We start from the raw sequence: 20562 nt of genomic DNA on the forward strand, positions 1-20562 counted from the left end.
ATGGAATATTCAAAAAAAAGTAAACCCGGCCGGTGTTCGCACGGGATCAAGCTGCTACGCTTTTCTTGGAACCCATTTGCAGCCGAACTGAGCTGAGAACATGCGACTCTCACATTATTCAATGTTAGTAGTCCACCACACCGTTTCACACTTCTTCATTTGCCGTTTCTCCTCGTATTATTTATATGTGCTACCTCCAGCAAGCGCTCGGCCCTACCATGAGTGTGCACTCCTCCGTGATGTATTTTGTCTGAGCGATCCATTTACGTGGAAATCTCCAAGTTCCATGGGCGAAAAACACTAACTTCTCATCTCACTCTCCATCCGAGCACGTCCTACGTGAGTCCATTTGTAAATCTTGAAGAACAATCGACGTTGACGACGATGAGTTTCGGTGTCTCTAGAAGATTATTTAATTGCAGGACCAGGAATACATACATACCCTCCTTGTTTTGTACAGTCCTTTTCCAATCCTTTAGATGATCAAATTCACGTCGACCACTTATCCCCCGCAACGCTCTCAACAACTTCGAAGATTGGCCCTGGGTGAATCCATCTGCCCACATACAATAATGATCCCACTCCAATAGTTCTAAGGCGACTGTCCTCTGTCCTCAGCATCAAGTCTCTTGCATCGTCGATAGTGAAACAGGTCCACTGGTGCTGGCTCACCGCACCAGTATGGTCTGGTATCCACCGTATCTGCGCCATCAACGTCATAAGGTTGCGCGCACTTCGTATAGATTGCTTGATGGAATTCTTGAAAGGGCAAAACGGGTTAAAAACGAGCCAAATGCGAAACGAAAAGATCAAATGAAGAGCAACAAACCGCATCTCGACTGGCTACGTTACACCCAAGAACCTCTAATTTGGGGAACACACCAGTCAAACAATCGAGATCTCCCAAAGTCATTAACCCAGCTCCAGCTACTTCAAATCTTTTCAGCGTATCCCTATGGACCAATGCCATGTCCAATATGAACATGCGAGGAATCGTCGCATGCCCACTACCAGTGATCGACTCTACGTAGGACATCATACTATTGTCGAAAAGAGTGAAAGCATGAATTTTAAGAGACTCTAGGCCAGGATTTGGAACTAGTTCACGTATCCATGACCATATTTTCTGGTCAACAGTTGTCGCACGAACAATCAGGTTGCGCAATGTGGGTAGCGGCGGTTGCTTTTGTAGGTGAGCGGATTGTCCAGGTACGGGGAGCGATTGTGTGCGGCGAAAGTTACCAGATGTTCCTCCTCCTCCAAGGTATTCAGTGTCGAGCGATCTCAGTTGAGGTAGATAAGACAGGATGTGCCAAATGGAACTGGCTGGTGCACCCTTGAGTCGAAGGTCACGCAGGAGAGGGAGATGGGAGATGACTGTAATGAGAATTGTAGGTGGAACGCCGGCGCATCGCTGTCGGATTGTATCATATAGAAATAAACCTCAAGGTCAATTACGCACGTTGAAGAATATGTGAAGTAGAGGCACTGACTCCCAGTTCAAGATGTGTGAGCGTCTTCCCAAGGGCAGTTGACCAACCCTGTAGAACTCGAGGAGGCCCTTCCATACACCATATTGACACCTTCTCAAGGCCGGTAAATGTGATGAGCTCCTGCCAGACTTTCTCTCCGATATCGCTGTGTGTACGAATGGTGAGAGATCGAAGAGGTAATTTTCGCAACACCGCCAGGAAGACAAGCAGTATTGGGCCGGTAGTTGATGTATCGTCAATCCAGGTCATCGAATGCAAGTTCGAACACGAAGAAAGCGCAGCCAAGGTGTCCTGAGTAATGTTGGGATATCTTGGCATAAGTCCTCTGTGAACAGAACCTAGGAAGATAATGATTCCGTGGGTTAGACAAAGTCGATGATTCCTCGCTTCCAACTCACCAGTTTCCGTGACATGCCTAACATACTGCGCCAGATGCGGTTTCTCTTTCAGTGTCGCCGACGGATGATGTATCAAATGCTTCGAGATGACTCTGGAGTCGAGTGTATGGTAGAGTAAAGGTGTGGTTACACGGTTGAAGGCCTTGCTGACAAGAGCACAAGCATGCAAGTCCCGACGATCGCTCAACTGCACCAGTATTGGGGGTAACAGATCAAACGGTAGCTCTTGCGCATTACACATGGAGGAAGGCAGGTAACGGCCGAGAACTCATCGCATGAGATTATTTATAAGGTCCTTGAGCGTCATCACCAGTTCTCGGTAAGTAATTACTGTATACTATACTTATGGGACAAAGACTCGGACAAATCAAACATTCTCCTGTAGGACAGAGCCTAGACCCGAGTCAGTTCCCCAAGTTAGGGTCAAACGTTCTATATACAGAAGCCTTTACTTTCTTTGCATGATACAGTATAAATGACTCCGTAGACACCGTCGACATTATTTCCCTCCTAGGTTTCAACTCACTGGACAGATAGCACAAGCGACCGGTGTGTCAACCGCACGGATTCATTACTGCTTAGAGATAGATAGAGGTCCAATACTTGATTGCTTTCCACCAAATACCGATCCGCACTTAGGACATGCCATTACTAGATGAAGCGAGAGAAACATACCCGCTTCGCCCAGGGAGTAAGTAGCTCCGACGGTACCATAAATGAGGTCGATATCCGCCGTCTTGCAACGCACAATGTCTGCGTGCTTGTACGCCCATCTATCCTATTCGCTGCGTCAACTCCCAAGCTACGAAGCATGGCTGAGTCACCTTTCCGTAGCATTCGTACAACAGAGGTGATGTCCTGCGAGTAACTTGAACCTTTGGGCGAATATACATTTCTCTCGATCTCCTCATCACTGTGCCTGTCTAGCGGGGGAAATCGCCTGTTCGACGACGAGAACCATATAAAATCCTTCTCGGTCATTGTTGATTGCAAGGCGACCCTATGAGCCTCGGGCCGCCCTCGAAGGACGGTTGTACGTCGCGCCAATACGAGTGTTCGTACCCTTTTCCGGGAGTCCTACATCGAGAAATAACTGTATATGCACCGAGAAAATCTCTGACGAAGCTTCCAAAGTAACAGGGCACGGTGTAGTAAGTTGGGATGTCCGTATAAGTGTACTTTCGCTGGGGCCGGGTAGAGACTTGGAGAACGGGTTCGAAAGAGTACACGTTCATTCTCCCGTTGATGGCCACAGTTAAAGGTGCATCCCGGGTCATAGAGAGAGAATTTCGTTTCATTCGCCATATGACTGCTATTCAATCATCGTGGTCGTGGAGTTGAGCAGGGCTAAGGTCGAGGAGAAGAGTCTGACCTTAAAGATTATTACCCACTCCAGCAAGTTAACAACGGGTATGATGCCGTCGCCGTTCCCCAGCGAGTAGTAGTGGGTGCTGTTCCTGATTTTTCACAGCTACGTGGGTATACATGAGCGTCATGATACTGTCTGAGCTGAACCCAATTGGACATTAGTGAATCCGATCTTGGAGGTCAACAAATATAGGACATACAAGTTATGGGTTTTGAAACGCACCAATACTGATGATGATCTCATTTCTTGCTTTTACGGATGTCGATTTGAATTCCGATTTACCACTGAAGTTGCTCGCCACCGGGGAAAGCTCCATCCTTCGCATATGCGCTGTTGGCATACTAAAGTTGGCGTCTTCGCAAAGAACCCTTGTCGCTAACATATCCGACGAGTTTGCCAAGATTGCGGTCGCGCTCGTTCAATAGCCTCTTCCGAACACAGAGACCAGTGATTTTTGTCTATCGTATAGAGCTGGTCATTCTCCACCTATCACACCATCTCTCGTACGAGTATTGAGGTCAAGTATCAGCGGATACTTGTAATACTTGGGGAAAAAAGGCAGTAACAACATTCAGAAATATTGCTTGTGACAAACTTTACCTAGATACTTCGGCTGGAAACCGTGTTCAGTGATTTCTGGAAGACCAAGGTCCAGAATGTCCTGCATATTGTCTCTCGACCAGGTAAGATCGTTGAAGCCCGAAGGTCCGTGCGAGACTATTGACTTAGAATTCCGGACGGGTATTAGCAATAGGTGAGGGTGCCTGTTGAAAAGATCTTGGGATTCGTGCAGTTGACTCCGATACCTCGAGAGCATGGATACCTGAAGGCCGTGAACAGATGCAGGGACTGTGTCTGTGCGACATATTACTGGTCATTCTTTGATTGTGGAAGCTGGGTCGGTATTCGTTGAGACGTTTGACATTACTTAGACCTTCCTGGGGCGTGTTATTTGACGGTCATTCCCGCCCGTTATACTTCATGCTAAACTCGTCTGGGTCTCTTGGAATGCCAATATGTGAGAAGAGTCACTAGCAACCATCAACTGAGATACAGGACCTTGAAGTTCACAATCTTTCGAGTCATTTCGTCCAAGTGAAATGCTGCCTCGGATGATGATAATCCTTAGAGTGGATGGCGAGTTGTGGTGACCAGTGGAACCTCGATAAGATGCTTAATTTGATTCAACTGGATAGTACCAAGTTATCACATTATTATGGATGAGGGTCGGAACTCTCAGACACAGAGAGAGAACTCCAATCCACCCCGCCACTCGTGTAGCTCTCGGACTCGGCTGGGAACGACCCATTTCGTACGGCTTCAACATACTTCTGAATTGCAGCATCGCGTTCGCTTTTAACGTCCCCAAAATGCCGGACGAACTTTGCTTTATGACCAGACCACGTTCCCATGATGTCGTCCCACACCAGAACCTATCATATGGGTCAGATATTGCATCTGAGTGGGTGTGGTCAATGGACCGAAGAACGACTTACTTGGCCATCAGTTGCAGGGCCTGCGCCTATGCCGATAGTCGGAATCTTTAACCGTTCAGTAATGCATCGACCGAGTTCCTTCGGAATGCCTTCCAAGATGATCGAGAACGCTCCCGCATCCTGCAAAGCCTCAGCTTCCTTGATGACCTGCTTCGCACTATTTGTGTTTTTCCCTTGAATACGGAACCCAGACGAAGCAACGTGTCGCTGAGGCTTCAAACCAACATGTCCCATTACGGGTATTCCAAAATCAGTCAATTTCCGCACAGTCTCCACAATCTCAAGGCCGCCTTCCATCTTGATCCCTTCGACGCGACCTTCCTGTATCAGACGGACCGCGTTTTGTATGGTGTCAGGACCAGAGGTCATGTAAGTTCCAAAAGGCATATCGGCAACGAGTAATGGATGGGTTGTTCCGCGTGCAACCGCGCGACAATGATGGATCATTTCCGATAGTGTCAGTTGTGTAGTCGAGGGGTACCCAAGACAGACCTGCGCCAAGGAATCTCCGACTAGAACGATGTCCACGAGAGGATTGGACGAACACGCGGTGGCCGAAGGAAAGTCATATGCAGTTATCATAGTGATGTGCGCCTTGTTGTTTTTGAGGGAATTGAGGGTCTCAAGCGTTACTTTTTTACGAGTCGTGCTCGCCATCCCTAGAGACAAAAGGTTTCCATTGTGAGACATCGCGGAGCGAAAGACCAAAGACGACAGACCCTGAAGGTTGCCACTACCAACAATTGCAGGCCGCACACTCATCCAGCGACGCCAGTCGTGTGCCCGTTGAGCACCTCGAAAAAGAGAAAGTCTGGAGTAGCACATGGTGGAATCAGATAAAGTCTACCAGAGAGCTAAGGTACTTATACAAGCGGAGGTAAAAATCCACATCAGGCCATTGTATCCGTTATAAAAGTTGGACGACGAGTGCCGATGATGGAGACAAGACTCGAACAAGATTAGACTTAGTCTCCCCTAGGCAGACTCCCACGCGCGTTGCTTGATTGGGAGTCTGCTTGAAAACGCGACCCTTTCGCCGTACCTCCGTATATAGAAATAAGATAAATCATGTGATGTAGACATCTGCTTCTACGACAGAAACCTTGTTGAGTTCTTTCTTCTATCCCGTGACGATAAACAAGCGTCGTGTCGCCTTCTAATGCTCGTTTATTCCCCACAACAGTACACTATGCTCCAATAATGAATGTTATATTCTCAACCCACAGTCCTGCAACTCTGACCCACCAGAGAAACCTCAATATGCATTCCTTTATCTGACCGAAGTCCCATAAAGACTGCAGACAACACTGTCAATCCTACCAATGCTTTGTGGCCTCGGCATCCTTAAGGCCAACGCTGAAGTCGTGGGGTGTACAAGGAAGGAAGCCTTGGGTAGCTTGAAGGAGAATATGTCGTCCCTCAGTTGAATTGTATGAGATCTTTGGAGTGGCCGACGGCTAACATGTAGGATTTGGACGCGTCATTACCACATCCATGTGAAAGTCATGTGAGATAAATTCAAGGTACGGCTAAAGGGTATCGAATTGAAGCAGACTAGATTAGACTACACCACCAAAACCGGCCCATGTCGTACAGATATGTGCTACTTTATATATATCCCATAAACTCAATATATCGTGAACATATGTTGACCATGCCGTAATAATGCCATAACACAGTCCAGCAAAGGAAATTCTGGCGTCCCTTGTTCCTCCCGTGATGGAAATGGGTCCAAATGGCATATTTTACCTACCAAAGGTCAATGTATGTAGGAGTAGGGCAGGAGGACCACTGGAAACATTTGTGCTGAGTATTTATGGCATTGTCATGTGACTCTACATATCGTGAACATATGTGGAGATAGATGGTGATTATATAAAGTAGCAGATATGTCAGCTATCTGTTCAACAATTGGTGGTGTAGGGTCATGTCATGGAGGTGTGCCAGTCCTGGGAAAACGTAAATGGATGACTTCCCGTAAGGATGTGCAAATAATCTCCTTTCAAATAAAAATTTTGATGTAAATTGGAAATTGGGAAATTGTCGAATTATTTGCAGATGCCTCCCGCAATGCTGGAAATTTGCATGAAGTGCTCGGATTTATCACACGTGTGGTAGCTCGCCAAGGGCGTAAGCGCGGACAAACTTCCATATCTGGACTGGAAATCATGTGGACTCACCTCGCTTAACGAAATATTGCAGCAAAAACAGTTTAGAAAGGGGTCGCTAGGCCTTTCTAAATTCAAGAATTTAGAACATGCCCTGATGTTCAGATTCTGGTATTTGTTGCCAGGTATCACTCGCTTAACATATCGCCGATGATTTTCAGCGTTATTTGCAACGATATTTACAAATCCTATATATAATGGGACAAAGAGACCTGATTATCAGCGATTATCAGCGATTATCTCCAAAAAATGATCTATGCGACAGGACCAGGGTAAATTAAAGCGGAGATCGAAATTTCCTGCGTGCACGACAATATCCATGTCCCCTCAGTATTTTTCATGTTCCTGTTTATTCCTACTGTTACCTGACATACATCTATACTTCAACTGTTATTAGATGTAACTTTTATATTCCCATACTCTTTTTTGGTAATAATTTGTCATCTCATGGGTTTGCACCTGTAAAATGGGATAGAGCATGGCCATACCTGCAGATAGTGAAGTCGGAACAGCACGGGTTGGTGGGTTTTCCTGTGCATGGGATGGGGGGGCTGGAATGGATTAGTCACCCTGTACAAGTCCCATACCCACCATACTTTTTTCCATGGGTAACGGGTAGACCAGGTGTAATTACGCCTCTGACACAGGATGTTCACAGAATGGGTCATGTGACATGAATACAGTGGGCCAAGGGACACAAACTTTCCCCCCATGGGTGATTCATGCTGTTCACTACCTGCAGAACTCCTACAGAGCGCAAGTAAGCAGGTGTATAAACATGCAAAAAAACTCGGCACAAAGGGCCGGGTCATAAGCTTGTAATCCTTACGGGAAGTCATCCAATGCTGTAAATTAGTCTCGGGACCACAGCCGTCTATGAGCGCTTGAGCCCGGGCATCGCGGCGTCACAGCCACGCTCACTTCGCATCACCAGAATATGGTAGATAGAATTTATTATCTGAATTACTTCCTGTTATGATGTGAGTCATTCCCCCCAAATTCCCCTTAGAATGATTTCCTGTAATTTGTACGCGCGCCTCGCCCCAACCGGACTTCATAGTGTTCGGAGTCGGAAGGGTTTGGTGTATGATTTGCCTTGGGGCCATGAAAGTGTTGTTGTTAGTGTCGCTGGTAGTGTTTTCTTGAATACGCGCAAAAAGGTGTGGGAAAAAGATGTATAAAAGGAATGATATAGAGGAGATATAGAGGGGAGAGAGGAATGTTCGACGACGACTCCACGGCGAAGGGAAGTGAGCCTGGATGTGACGCCGCGATGCCCGAACACGGTTGCCCCTCGTTCAAGGAGGTTCCTCCCAGACGGCTGTGGACGGGTTCACAGCCGTCTGGCTCACGCGAGACTAGTAATAATCTATGTAGTGTAATCTCTGTCGGCACTAGCAACTTCATCAAGGTCGAGGTCGATTGCAGTTTCACGAATTGGAACTTGAGTTGCAATCATCTGTAATTTAAGAAACCGTCATCTCTACCTTCGCAGCTCCTTCCTTCTTTTTGTGCCGACTCCTCTTCTTCTTCTCCCGATCCCTTCCGCCCTCGTCTTCATTCACTTCTTCCACCAAATTTCGTTTTCTCTTCACAGATGTCCCAGAGTCCTTCTCGATCTTTGGATCAAGAGTTGAGTCCTGCGGTTCAGCAAGTAGCTTCATCTTCATTCGCTCCTTCTTCCCCTTTCTCTTTTTTGCGGGACGATTCTCATTGATGGTGGCAAAACCACTGTCACCAAGTCCGGGATTATCACCATGTCTCTGAGCAATCTTCACTTTTAATTCCTGCAGTCTCTGGTTTCGTTGAGCGTCCCATTTGCCGTCGTTTCGATAAGGAGCATATTTTTTAATGGACATATACTCATTGAGCTCTTTATCGTTTGCAAGGAGAAGTTCAACCGGGGTCAGAGCGAACGCCTCTGGTTTGACCTTAGTGTATTTGAACCTTGTTGGCATACCTCCGACCTGTAAAACGTAAGCTCGCAGACCGAAAAAGATCCGAAAAGTATACATACCATGTCGTTGAATTCCAAACCATAGATATCGTCCATGTATTCATCTAATTTTCTCTTTCGCATCTCCTCAGTTCCGTCCCACTCTTCATCATCTTTTTCCACATCAGCATCCATTTCATTCATGTCCACGCCGTCTACCTCTGTAGTTTCCTCTCCCTTTTTCTTCTTCTTTTTCTTCTTCTTCTTGTCTATCTTTGACGGATTCGTGGGCTGATTATCGTCCGACACGTATATGTCGCCGATATCAATGTCGTCCTCCCAGGTTGGTTTTTCCTCATCGTAATCGGCATCATCACCATAAAGGCTAGCCATCTGCTGGTCATGCGCCCCGGGATCCCAATCGCCCTCTAAATCGAGTCCTTGTAAAGCTGAACCGTGTTCGATTACCTTGTGTAAAATAAATGATCAGACGCGTACCTGGGTCGTCCTGGAAATTGCGACCACCTTCTTTCCCAATTTTGTCGAGCTTCGCTCGGATTTCCTTCATCTTCAGAGCTTTCATTCGCCTTACTTCTTCTCGACGTTTCTCCATCTCCTCCTCTTTTCTCTCCTTCTTCCTTTGGCGGGCGTCCTTTCGAGTGGTTTCCTCCCGCCGAACGGTAGATTCCAGATTACGCGGATACTGCTTTATCACAGCTGCGTCCCTGAGTATCGTGTTCGTGTAAGTAACATTGATGGGTAGACGGAATATGACGAGGTGCTTACGGTTCCTCAAAACGGAAATTATAGGAGCTCTCGAAACGCTCCACGATTTCGTCGAAGTCGTCATTGTCCAAATCGGGATCTACAGTTGGAAGCATGTCGCCTTCGCCTTGGTGATCTTCATCCTCCTCCTCAGCCTTTTCTTTTCCCTTGGACGACGTGATCTCCTTATATGTCGGTACGCGTTTCGAAGTTCGGTCGATCCAGCCGCGGTTCATGATATAACTACAATCTGGTCAGCAAGATGATCTTTGAATACGTTCTAGTAGCTCACTTCAGGAGGAATTCCTGATCCGCCTCCTCTCTCGATTGCTTCTTATCCTTCTTGCCTTCTTTAGATTTCTTCTTCTTGCCATCAACTTTTACCGGTTTGGACGTACTTGCCTCCGCCTCCCAAGAAATCGCGTCTGGATCGACTGTAACCAGTTCCTTCAAGTCCGTCCCGACATTTCGCTCCAGAAAAGCACGATAGTCCTCTTCTTCCCTTTCCAGCTCATCTTTTGTTTTATCTCTCGGTACTAGAAAGTCATCGCCCTCTTCTTCGTCAATGTTACCGTGAAAAGCGACGATAGCCTCATCTCGAAGGCGGCGTTGTTCTTCAACGTGAGTGAGCGATTGTGGTTCGGGTGAAGGGGTTCGAGATTCTGTATTTAGCGCTGCTTCGAGCGCGACTTGGCGCACGGTTATAGGTTTGGACTAACAGAGGATTAAAACTTTAGTTTATTTGGAAAAACTTGGGACAAATACCCTATCCTTGACAGTCTTCGTTCGGGTTTGGAATGGATTGACTTTTTTCTGCTCCTCTAGCTGAAAATTAGTAATAGTAATGAAGACTTTCGGGTGTACATACCTTCAAAAATTCCCGTCCCTGCATTATATATTTCCGGATCTTTTCTTTTGATTCGTGCAAGAGTCCGCAGAATGGCTGCATCTATGGCAGGCGTTAGCTCTTCGCCGTCTTCATCCTCATCTTCGTCCGACTCGGAGTCAGTCTCTTCATCATCATCTTCTTCAGCATCCGACCCATATTTTTCTTTTACTGCGAACATTCGTTATGGGTTGTGTTTTTCACTTGTATAGCGGACGAAATACTCACATTTTTCGAGTTCCTCTCGTTCTTTTTTATATTCAAATGCTTTGGCATAATGCTCATTGATGGTGAGCTGGAGATCCTCTTCTCCTGCGTCTGAATCCGAATCGGAAAACATTGGTGAAATGGAAGAGCGCGAAAGTCGTGACCCCACCACGTGCTGCCGCGCCGGGAATCGGTACAGACCATGGACCTGACAACCGATCCGCAGTCAACTCATTCAGTTCCTCTTCAAAATCTGGGGTAGACTAATGTCAATTCTCAGGAGAGCGCCGGGAATGCACAGCACTTGTTCTTCACCATGATCCTTCTCGATGCATTCGAGCACCTCAAGGCCATTCCTTCGCAGTCCGAGTCTGATTCTGAGGAATCCAGTCCACAGCCATCTACAGTGACAACACGAACGAGCTCTTCGGATTCACCACCTCCCTATTCCAGGCCTGTAACGCCGGGGCAGCAGCACACGTCCTCGGCTTCGCGTAGTCAGGCGCATCGGGATATTGAAGCGAATCTCTCCGACGGAAACCATGGTCGCCTTAGAAAACGCCGCGGTAAATGGGCAAAGAAAGTTTCGACCATCACTTTGGTCTCTCTTATCATCGTTACTGCTTGGCGATTCGTCATTCTGGAGCAGTGGGAGGTAAATACCTAAGAGGTCTTGTTCGGTAATTTCGTACTGACTGAACGCAGCATCACGTAGGGGAATTCTGGTCATCCGTGAGTTGGCATTCCTGCATCGTCAACAAAATACAAACCATATTCTTATTACAGTCCACACGGAATCCCTTCAAAGAACACAAGGTATGTTTATGTCATCTACGCGACGGTACACATACGCATTAATATTCATTCTGTGTGTAGCATCACAATGGTTCACTTCCACCCACAAAGCCTCATTATCCAATCGGATTTGTAAGCAAAATTCTATGATTTCTGCTTTACTGTCTGAGGAGGAGTCTATACAGCCTGGTGACGCTTCTGAAACTGAAAAGGAGCTGTCTACGCTACGAAGTTTCTGTGTTGCAAGAGCATCTTGGTCTCCAACTACCCGACATCCAAAAGACGCCGTTCCTTTCCATTCCTCTAGCACCTCACTACATCTACCCTTGGATGCCTCCTCGTTCTTTCTTCTCTCTCGAGTACCCCATGCTTCAGGAAAGCTTCAGATCCTTCAGACTTCCGCACCGAATGAAAATCCTAGAGTGTTCTTGATGGCACGACATATCGGCCAGAAAGCGTTAGAACCTCTATCTGTTTGCCTTATGGAGAAATTACCCGGTGTGGTTGGCGTCGGGATTTTTGTGAGTTAACACTTTCACAGCCTTATAGTTCTCTCAAGTTCTTAACAAACAATACAGACAGATGAACACCCCAAACATGACGAGTCATTGGACTTTGATATCACTCTTTTGCTACCAAATTCCCTGTCGGCAAACTCCCCATACAATCTAGAAACAGATCTACCTAAATTCTCCCACAAGCTCGATGCCAATATACCCTGGGGGTCAGTACACTTGAAGTCCAAAGGCATGCCAATATCTGGCGTAAGTTAATCCTGTTGCGACTCGTTGAACCATACACATCCTCAATATTATCTCAAGGACATTCAAGCGCGCGATGTTACCATACACACGTCTCATGCCTCTGTCCACGGTGACATCAAGGCGTCAGGACTCGTATCGATTAGTACAACGCACTCTCCTATCGACGTGAACATCACTTTGGAAAGCCATCGCTCATATTTCTCGTCACTCGACATATCAAATACAGACTCGTGAGTAGACTATTGACCTTTGTAGTCAATGGACGTTCTTGACTTCGACATCCGTAGCACAATCAATGCGAACGTCGCACTCACAACTACCTCCCTCATAGGCGGTAGATACGAGGTCAAAGTAAAAGGACCGAACACAACGTTAGATATGAACTTCCCTTCTGCACCTGCAAGTTCAGTGCTCAATCTGGAATCTATCACCTCGGAACAGCCAAGCTACATCGTGCTTCCTCCTCAGTATGAAGGAGATTTTACTTTGATGTCATTGGGTGGAGATCCTCCTATTGTCTCGCCGCGGAAGGGCTCCGCTGAGCGGCTTGTGAAAAGTGTTACAAGCCAATCTCAGAGTGTAATAGTTCGTGGGCGCATTTCACCGACCGGGAACGAAGACTTGGAGGGGTCGGTTAGTGTCACGACCTCTAGGGTGGGTAATACTTTGGTGGTTTGAGTTTTAATCAGGATATCTATTCTCTGTGCTATGTAGAACTCAACATGTACGCTTTCCCTCACCTTTCAACTCTCCTATATTCCGCTTCAAGTATCCGAAGTATTGAAACCCTTGTTTTGACCTAGCTATTCTTTGCTCTGTTACCCAATACATCGTCCATCGCTTTCTCGACCTAAAGACTGGCACGATCCTGAATTTGGCGGCCTATTAAGGCTCACTGATATATATCTTGGAGTTAGTAGTCATATATCACCCGGGTGGAAGAGTTGCCTCTAGTGTGTCCATCGCGGATCGGGCCGCCTAACAATATGCCTCACGGACAAGTTCGCACGCTTCCAAGTCACCTTCATGACCTCAAATCTGTTGATCTCTTCTATACCCTCGGCACAGATGCTCGAATGAAAGCCTTAGATTGTGACCACACGTGGATGCCACGGAATGTGTAAATCGCCACCAGTGACCAACCAGCTGTTTCCGCAGTCCATTCCTTCTCGCATCCGAACGGAGTCGTCTCAACCCTCACCGAGTTGCTCCTACACATCTCAATCATCTATCCTTTCCTCAAAGTCGTAGTCTACTGAGATGAATAATGATGCGGGCGCCACGAACACCGGCCAGCCTCACCCACGACTCTATCTTGATACAGTCGTTTACGAGGTATGGGCTTTCGATATGCAAGGTTCTGAACACATTGAAAACGCTTGCTAATAGGTGAATGATACTCTCTTTCGTGTGCCTCCGCGGTACTTCGACGAAAAGTCGGCCCCATTGAGCCCATTGAGAGCAGCAGCACAGATATCTATCGGTCGTGAAGGAGGTGAAGGATCATCGGATGAGAATCCCATATCACTCCCATTACCTGACTACGCGACGGCCGATGATTTTACGCTTGTACTCAAAGTCGTCATTGCCCTGTAGGTTCTTTCCATTCATATATGCTAGAGGCTGATTCTAACTTACCAGTGACATTGATCTACCACCGCCCATGACTTATACCGTTGACCAATGGCTCACCGTTTGCAAACTTTCCACCTTTTGGATGCTTTCCGATATTCGTGCCTTGGCTATCCAACGTATATCTCAGGCCAATTATGATCTACCGACAGCGCTACCGCAATGGATACGCTTTCTTGAATTCTGTAGAAACAATGACGACTTCTCCGATTTCCGGGATGACCTCATTCGCCACATAGATCGCTACCCATTTACGGTCGCCGAATGGATGCCTCTCCTCGAGTTTACTTTGGATGAACACGAGAATTCAAACATTCGAACCACAGTCATATCGAGGATATCAGAAGTCCCGCCCCCATACACAATCGAACAATGGATTCCAGTCTTGGAATTCACTATGAAAGAGCCCGGTTTCTCTAGCCTCAAAGAGATCGCCATCTCGCACTTATCGGGCCTGATGGAAGGACATGATATGACGAAAGTCAAGCTTGGTCAGAAGTACCACGTTGAAAAATGGTTTTTTGGGGGGCTCACGGTTTTAGCCAATCAAAAACGCTTATCATCCTTGGAAGAAGTAGAAGGTCTCGGTTCAAAAATTGCTTTGCGCCTGCTGTGGTTGAGAGATTCTTCCCGCACCGGCGTGAAAGGAAGAATATCCATACGCCAGTCTCAGATTGAAGGTCAATTTCGGGAAGAGTTTCTGTCGAACTGAATTTCATGGTAGTCGCTCACGTCTTTCTTTATTTGATCTTTGGCATTGTCAACAATTAATATTTCACATCATCTATCTCGGAAAGGACCATTACAAATTGCTATGAATGAAACTGCAGACTATCTCGGCAGTAAAGGGGAGATATTAGAACCTGCTGCGGGAGACTACCTATAAATCGGTATGTGCGCATTCGATTGTTCGAATTCTCTAAATCAAAAGTCCGCAGTCATTCGGCCCGTATCACACTCATCTTCGCCATATCTCATCGATAAGGTTCAAATACTTAAGGTCACTACTTCGACCGGTGCGATACCCGATCAAACGACATACTTTCTTGACGATGTCGATGAACCGTCCCCGACACGGACTACTGTACTTTGACACCCTCGTATATAGGGTGTGTTCTCCCTCTTTTCCTGTTCAATGATTAATAATACCGGATTTTCACCGCAGGTAGATGACACCCTTTTCAAGCTGCCCTCCCGTCACCTTCAAGTGAAAGTCGCGGGCGCAGGAGTAGCTTCGAGCTTTGCTAGGCTCGAAGGCGCTGGCAATAGCGAAGGGTCCTCGGGCGGGGTTCCCGTGTGCTTGTCCCCGTTACCGTACGATGGAAATGCCCATGATTTCGCGAACCTGGCAAAGGTCATTATTGCTCTGTAAGCCCATCCGTCTTCAAGTTGATATTGCGCACCATCTCATGATGGATGGCCAGAACTGCCGATTTACCGATGCCTACAAACTATACTCTGAAACAGTGGTTGTCTGTCATTAAACTATCGACGTTCTGGGGATTGACCAACATACGCGCCATTGGTGTTCAGCATCTATCAAATTGGGCTTTAATGACATCATTGGATCAGTGGCTACATTTACTCGAATTTTGCACCAATCGAGAGCAGTTTTCTGATATACGTTCCATATCCGTTTCCCATCTTTCGATCGACAATCCACATTTTACTCTTGACCAATGGACCTCAGCTCTCGATCTTACTTTCGGTCGAACCGAGTTTTCGGATGTGAGCAATATCGCGATATCCCACATATCCTCACTCAGATCTCAATTGTCGTCAATCGACAAGGTGAAGCTTGGTCGAAAGTACAACGTGCGAGAATGGGTTTGTGAAGGTCTGCACGGCCTGGCGAAACAACAATCCCCACCATCGCTATCCGCGCTAGGAAGTCTCGGTCTTCAAACCGCTCTACGTTTGTTGCATATACGGGATCTTACACTGGGGTCGCGGTCAGGCTGTGGTCAATGCAGAGCCGTTGGCGTACCAGTACGCTGCAGAAATTGCCAAGACGGGTCCTGGGTAGATGAGCAATCCAATTCTTCGGATCTGGATTCTTTGATTGCAGAGCATTTCCCAGACGATCTGATTCTCCAGGATTTCAGTGTCTGACTTCCCATATCGACGTTCCCATTCCGACCTCTGCGTGTCACCACGAGTCACTTTACATCATCCGGTTCGGGAACTCTCCTCCATCTTCTCTCTCGACACGCCAATATCATTCCCTCACCCATGACTCGTACTTCAGTGCTCCGTCGCTTTGTATGAAACGTGATTGTTAATCATCCACTTTGGTTCACTGTTGTTGAATGGGCCAAAATTAATAACAGTATTGGGATCGCTGCAACCTAGAACGTATTATACTCAAATAAACGAAGGGCTGGTCCAGAATGTACTTAGCAGTTTAGAGCGTTTCGACGGGAAAGTTCGCCAGACGTTGCCGCTCCTCTCCCATGCACCTCGAGAGGACCTGTACTTCTATGGTTTAGTACTTTGGAACGAACACCCGTTCAGATATTGCGGTACATAGCCTTCAGCAGGACTTGGGAGAGTGGGAACCGATATTCATCCCGTCTTACCTCTCGATTTCCAAGTCGTGCTGGCTACTCGTGGTGACATGAATCCGTGCGAGTCTACACGTCCGAAGCGATTGGATAACTCTAGATTCCTTATGGTCAAAGCGATAATATCGATCATACCCGGTGCACATGCTCTGTTTCGAAGCAAACGGCACAGAAGCTTCCGCACATTCAGCGAGGAATGTGACCACTTTCGATAGTATCACCGCAGCACTTCCAAAATTTGGTCCTTTCCAAGCGCCAAACACCCCATAATCACCGTTTGTGGCCTTATAAAAAATCGTTGTAAACCTTTTTCTGCCTCCTCGCCATACACCTATCAAACACTATGGATGCAACCCCTCAGCGAGACACTGAATTCTACTTTGACACAATCACGTTTCTTGTAAACATATCTCCTCTTTTTGCTTCGATTGTCACACCGTCTGACTGTTCTCATCTATACAGGTCGATAATATCATTTTCAAAGTCCCTTCTCAGTACATTCACGAGGAGTCGGAAGTGTTCGGTGCTGGGGCACAAATATCCGCTCAAAGTGATGAAGGATCGTCGGACGCGAATCCCGTGAAACTTTCACCCTTGCCCCACGGATGTAGTGCCGAAGATTTCAGACATCTCCTTAGGATTATCGTTGCTTTGTAAGTATCGAACTATGCCCCCACGTTTCTGGTCACTTCACGCTACCAATCATCAGGACTGTGAAGCTACCTACACCCAAGAGCTATTCATTGGAGCAGTGGCTCTCCGTACTCAAGCTCTCGACTGCCTGGTTTTTCTCCGACATACGCACGCTGGCTATGGGGGAAGTAACAGCGTCAACATCTCACTATACTAACGATCAGTGGATCACAGTACTGGACTTTGCTCATAGCCAGGGTTCTGACCGGTTCTCTGACCTTCGTGATCTTGCTATTACCCGCATATCTGGATTCAATTTCAGTTCCAAGGTGGACCAGGTCCTCATGGGCCGGAAGTATCTCCACAAACCGTGGATAATACAGGGGTTAAGAGATCTCGTCAATGCATCTGCCCTGCCCTCTTTAAAGGAGCTCACCCGGCTAGGACAAAATACCGTCCTTACCTTACTCTACATGGCATTTCAGAGAGCGCAGAGCATGGGCACGAACAGGGGATATCATCATAGTTACTCATACCGTGGCCCTTATAACGATGTAGAGGTTGAGGAGTATTTTGTTGATGAGATTATTTCGCTTTTCCCAGTCTCTCGCCCTAGCTGAGTCGACGGTGCGGTACTGGTATATGGGTATGTGTTGGCTGACTCAGACCACTAGCAGGTGTCTGCAGCCATTGGGGACGGATTTGTACACGTCGAATTTCACTTTCTCCATTGCCATAAAAATCAATTTGGTAGATTTGCAACCCACAGCAAAAGGGAGGAACGTGCCAACGTTCTACAAGATCGATAATCAATGGTCACCGAGTCATGCCCTATCCATGATCATGAAGCGGCGCAGAACATCCTTTACCCTGCGGTCATACCACCAGCTGCGGTCCTGTATTTCAATGCAAGAAGTGTGAAAGGCTTAAATTCAGCCACGATTGTGGCCACTCTCTCGCACAGTATCAACGCAGCATTCACGAGGCCCGGTAGCCTTTCAAACGCAATATTTTTGAATGCCTCAAAAGACAGCCCCCCCTCCCCCCTCGTCTTTGTCTCTAATCTGACGATCTACCAGCTGTCCAGAATTCGCATCCTTCCTTTTGTTATGGATATAACTCCGACGTCTCTGCAGCGAGACACTGAACTCTACCTTGACACACTGATTACATTCCAGGTAAAGCTCTCCCCTGCCGCCAATGGCCAGGGTCACACCGTCTTACATGTATACATCTGTGCAGGTCAATGATACTATTTTCAAAGTTCCCCCCAAGTACATTCACGAGAATTCTGAAGTGTTTGGTGCCGGGTCACAAATATCTGCTGAAAGCGGTGAAGGATCGTCGGATGCGCATCCCGTGAAGCTTTCACCTTTGCCTCACGATTGTACTGCAGACGACTTCAGATGTCTGCTCAAAATTATCATGGCGTTGTAAGCATCGAACTTCACTCCACCTTAGCACTTGATACTCACAATGAGCTATACCCACTGGCAGGACCGTGGGCTTACCCATACCCACGAACTATGGGTTGGATAAGTGGCTTTCGGTACTCAAGCTCTCCACTGCCTGGTACTTCTCTGATGTACGCACGCTGGCTATGGAGCAAGTATCGCGATCGAAAACCAACTATACCAAAGATCAGTGGATCACAGTACTGGACTTTGCCCATAATAATTCTGTCCAATTCACCGATCTTCGCGATCTTGCTATTACACGTGTATCTGGATTCCGTTTTGATTCTAAGGTGGATCAAGTCCTCCTAGGTCGCAAGTATCTCCACAAACCATGGATAATAGAGGGGTTCAGAGAGCTGGCCAATGTGTATGAGCTACCCTCATTGGCGGAGCTCAGAACGTTAGGGAAAGATACCCTAAATACACTCCTCTACATGGCTTTCAATAGAGCGCGGAACGAGGGGAGAGGGTACAGTTACAACTACGACTACCGGGGGCCATATAGTGATCACGAAGTCGAGGAGCACTTCCACGACGAGATCGCGGCACTTTTTCCAGCTCCGGTGGTTTGACAGCCTACATGGTAATCCCTCTCCCGAGTACTGTAAATGTTAATATAGCTGCATTTTGAACCTCAATTGCGTATAATGTCTGTCATACATAGTGTTGTGCGGGCTCGGGCTCAGGCCCTAGGCCGGCCCGAGCCGAGCCCTGGGCTTTGCAAGCCGAGCCGAGCCCGGGATAAGGCTTTGAAGGGCTCAAGGCTCGGGCTTGCAGTTTGGAAAGCCCAAGCCTTGGGCCTGAGCCCGGGCTTCTAATATGTAATCAATGTACATCTTTTTCGGGACTGGCAGGTTACCAAAATGGTCCATTACACCGAAGTATTAATGGCCGGCTCTGAATTTAATATAAATAATTCACATGACCGTAAATTTGCCGTAAATATATGCCGGCTGCTGGCCCCCACTGTTGCCGATTACTTCCAAACGGCTTTCTTTGCCAAATTCTGGCACCAAGTTCAACAGACACAAAGGAAGGTGGCTCTGGGTTCATAGAATGTACTAAAATTTGATATTTTTACAGCCATACTTCTTTTAAAATTTTGTACAGTAAGCCTGGGCCCAGGCCCAAGCCGTGGGCTTAGTGCCCGGAGCTTGGGCTCAGGGCTCGGGCTTGAGAATTTACAGGCCCAAGCCCTCTCAAGCCGAGCCCAAGCCCGGGCTTCAGGCCAAGCCCGAGCCCGCACATCACTAGGACTCATACATAATAGTAGTTCCATTCCGCAGGAGTTTTGAATTCTCTTCCCTTTCGCGCCGAGAAAGCAAGTGACTCAAGATGTAAATCTAATCTAATCTAAGAAGGCCCGTCGGTTCCGTACAAGTCCCGGCACCGGGCAGCTTGCTTTCTATCGCGCATCAGTCTCTTCGCTCTGGTTCAAAGACGTGGCTTTACATCAAGCCAAAGGACAAGAAAATTGCTTACATCTGTGGGGTACTGGAAATGATATCAACCCTCCTCCCTTTCGTTGGATCTGCTCCAAAACTGAAGGCGACTGGACGACCACGACAAAAAAACATTCAAGCACGCGAAGTAATCATAGACACGTCGCCAGAACAGCAAAGATTTATATAAACAGAAACTCTTTGTTTGTAATGCTTGAAGATTCAACGTTCAATGCTCAACTCAAAATGCTCTTCGTCGGACGAAGAAATTACGACACGTCGGTGAGCCAGCTTCGGGTTTTACACAGCCCATTCGCCCAGCATTTGAACAGACATTCACCAACCTTCATGCAGCGTCGCAATCTACTGAGCGGTGAGATATCTTCAACCCATTCACGTTGCATCAGCGCGGTACTTCTCTAGAGGGTTGAAAAACACATTCGCGTTTGCTTTTTCCACTCTCATCCTAATCTCGACGGCGCTTCGTACGCGATGCTTTATTGAACGGCAACCGGCGTCAGATTTATATTACATTGCCCATTATGGTCAGTGCAACA

General features: G+C 47.2%; 8 protein-coding genes across 8 annotated transcripts; 5 read left to right on the forward strand and 3 right to left on the reverse strand.

Moving 5' to 3' along the window:
• Positions 1-51: 51 nt before the first annotated feature.
• On the reverse strand, positions 52-2188 carry E1B28_010255 (uncharacterized protein). The gene is made up of 5 exons (XM_043155208.1): positions 1892-2188; positions 1494-1831; positions 830-1414; positions 114-759; positions 52-64 (listed from the first exon to the last, which is right to left on the reverse strand). The coding sequence occupies exons 1-4, from the start codon at positions 2130-2132 to the stop codon at positions 490-492; spliced, it is 1434 nt and encodes a 477-aa protein (XP_043007673.1). The 5' UTR covers positions 2133-2188; the 3' UTR covers positions 52-64; positions 114-489.
• A 2179-nt stretch (positions 2189-4367) lies between these two features.
• On the reverse strand, positions 4368-5766 carry E1B28_010256 (uncharacterized protein). Its single transcript, XM_043155209.1, has 3 exons — positions 5476-5766; positions 4757-5415; positions 4368-4693 (listed from the first exon to the last, which is right to left on the reverse strand). Exons 1-3 carry the CDS (start codon positions 5579-5581, stop codon positions 4475-4477), a joined length of 984 nt encoding a protein of 327 aa, XP_043007674.1. The 5' UTR covers positions 5582-5766; the 3' UTR covers positions 4368-4474.
• A 2323-nt stretch (positions 5767-8089) lies between these two features.
• E1B28_010257 (uncharacterized protein) lies at positions 8090-10878 on the reverse strand. Its single transcript, XM_043155210.1, has 8 exons — positions 10740-10878; positions 10494-10682; positions 10391-10446; positions 9918-10339; positions 9647-9868; positions 9359-9585; positions 8942-9309; positions 8090-8891 (listed from the first exon to the last, which is right to left on the reverse strand). Exons 1-8 carry the CDS (start codon positions 10849-10851, stop codon positions 8391-8393), a joined length of 2097 nt encoding a protein of 698 aa, XP_043007675.1. The 5' UTR covers positions 10852-10878; the 3' UTR covers positions 8090-8390.
• Positions 10879-10957: 79 nt separating this feature from the next.
• Positions 10958-13150, forward strand: E1B28_010258 (uncharacterized protein). Its single transcript, XM_043155211.1, has 8 exons — positions 10958-11373; positions 11424-11450; positions 11505-11534; positions 11595-11645; positions 11699-12034; positions 12092-12277; positions 12335-12507; positions 12565-13150. Exons 1-8 carry the CDS (start codon positions 11035-11037, stop codon positions 12953-12955), a joined length of 1533 nt encoding a protein of 510 aa, XP_043007676.1. The 5' UTR covers positions 10958-11034; the 3' UTR covers positions 12956-13150.
• A 387-nt stretch (positions 13151-13537) lies between these two features.
• Positions 13538-14621, forward strand: E1B28_010259 (uncharacterized protein; the record flags this gene model as incomplete). The annotated part of the gene is made up of 3 exons (XM_043155212.1): positions 13538-13612; positions 13667-13869; positions 13919-14621. The coding sequence occupies 3 exons, from the start codon at positions 13538-13540 to the stop codon at positions 14619-14621; spliced, it is 981 nt and encodes a 326-aa protein (XP_043007677.1).
• Positions 14622-14961: 340 nt separating this feature from the next.
• On the forward strand, positions 14962-16021 carry E1B28_010260 (uncharacterized protein; the record flags this gene model as incomplete). Its single annotated transcript, XM_043155213.1, has 3 exons — positions 14962-15018; positions 15075-15277; positions 15334-16021. 3 exons carry the CDS (start codon positions 14962-14964, stop codon positions 16019-16021), a joined length of 948 nt encoding a protein of 315 aa, XP_043007678.1.
• Positions 16022-16816: 795 nt separating this feature from the next.
• Positions 16817-17726, forward strand: E1B28_010261 (uncharacterized protein; the record flags this gene model as incomplete). The annotated part of the gene is made up of 3 exons (XM_043155214.1): positions 16817-16873; positions 16936-17126; positions 17183-17726. The coding sequence occupies 3 exons, from the start codon at positions 16817-16819 to the stop codon at positions 17724-17726; spliced, it is 792 nt and encodes a 263-aa protein (XP_043007679.1).
• A 489-nt stretch (positions 17727-18215) lies between these two features.
• E1B28_010262 (uncharacterized protein) lies at positions 18216-19195 on the forward strand (the record flags this gene model as incomplete). The annotated part of the gene is made up of 3 exons (XM_043155215.1): positions 18216-18284; positions 18349-18539; positions 18604-19195. 3 exons carry the CDS (start codon positions 18216-18218, stop codon positions 19133-19135), a joined length of 792 nt encoding a protein of 263 aa, XP_043007680.1. The 3' UTR covers positions 19136-19195.
• Positions 19196-20562: the final 1367 nt, after the last annotated feature.

The sequence above is a fragment of the Marasmius oreades genome, chromosome 6, assembly GCF_018924745.1.
Source record: "Marasmius oreades isolate 03SP1 chromosome 6, whole genome shotgun sequence".
Taxonomy (NCBI): domain Eukaryota; kingdom Fungi; phylum Basidiomycota; class Agaricomycetes; order Agaricales; family Marasmiaceae; genus Marasmius; species Marasmius oreades.

Excerpts from the sequence above, each read along its gene's own strand:
- E1B28_010255 (XM_043155208.1), bottom strand. The coding sequence starts at position 2,132 with ATGTGTAATGCGCAAGAGCTACCGTTTGATCTGTTACCCCCAATACTG. Across the intron at positions 1,832-1,891 it reads TAGGCATGTCACGGAAACTG|GTTCTGTTCACAGAGGACTT; the intron begins GTGAGTTGGAAG and ends TTATCTTCCTAG. Across the intron at positions 1,415-1,493 it reads TCACACATCTTGAACTGGGA|CGATGCGCCGGCGTTCCACC; the intron begins GTCAGTGCCTCT and ends ACAATCCGACAG.
- E1B28_010256 (XM_043155209.1), bottom strand. The coding sequence starts at position 5,581 with ATGTGCTACTCCAGACTTTCTCTTTTTCGAGGTGCTCAACGGGCACAC. Across the intron at positions 5,416-5,475 it reads TGGTAGTGGCAACCTTCAGG|GGATGGCGAGCACGACTCGT; the intron begins GTCTGTCGTCTT and ends TTTTGTCTCTAG. Across the intron at positions 4,694-4,756 it reads GCCCTGCAACTGATGGCCAA|GTTCTGGTGTGGGACGACAT; the intron begins GTAAGTCGTTCT and ends CCCATATGATAG.
- E1B28_010257 (XM_043155210.1), bottom strand. The coding sequence starts at position 10,851 with ATGTTTTCCGATTCGGATTCAGACGCAGGAGAAGAGGATCTCCAGCTC. Across the intron at positions 10,447-10,493 it reads AGGGACGGGAATTTTTGAAG|AGGAGCAGAAAAAAGTCAAT; the intron begins GTATGTACACCC and ends ATTTTCAGCTAG. Across the intron at positions 9,310-9,358 it reads CAATTTCCAGGACGACCCAG|CTTTACAAGGACTCGATTTA; the intron begins GTACGCGTCTGA and ends AACACGGTTCAG.
- E1B28_010258 (XM_043155211.1), top strand. The coding sequence starts at position 11,035 with ATGATCCTTCTCGATGCATTCGAGCACCTCAAGGCCATTCCTTCGCAG. Across the intron at positions 11,374-11,423 it reads TCATTCTGGAGCAGTGGGAG|CATCACGTAGGGGAATTCTG; the intron begins GTAAATACCTAA and ends GACTGAACGCAG. Across the intron at positions 11,646-11,698 it reads CTCATTATCCAATCGGATTT|CCTGGTGACGCTTCTGAAAC; the intron begins GTAAGCAAAATT and ends GAGTCTATACAG.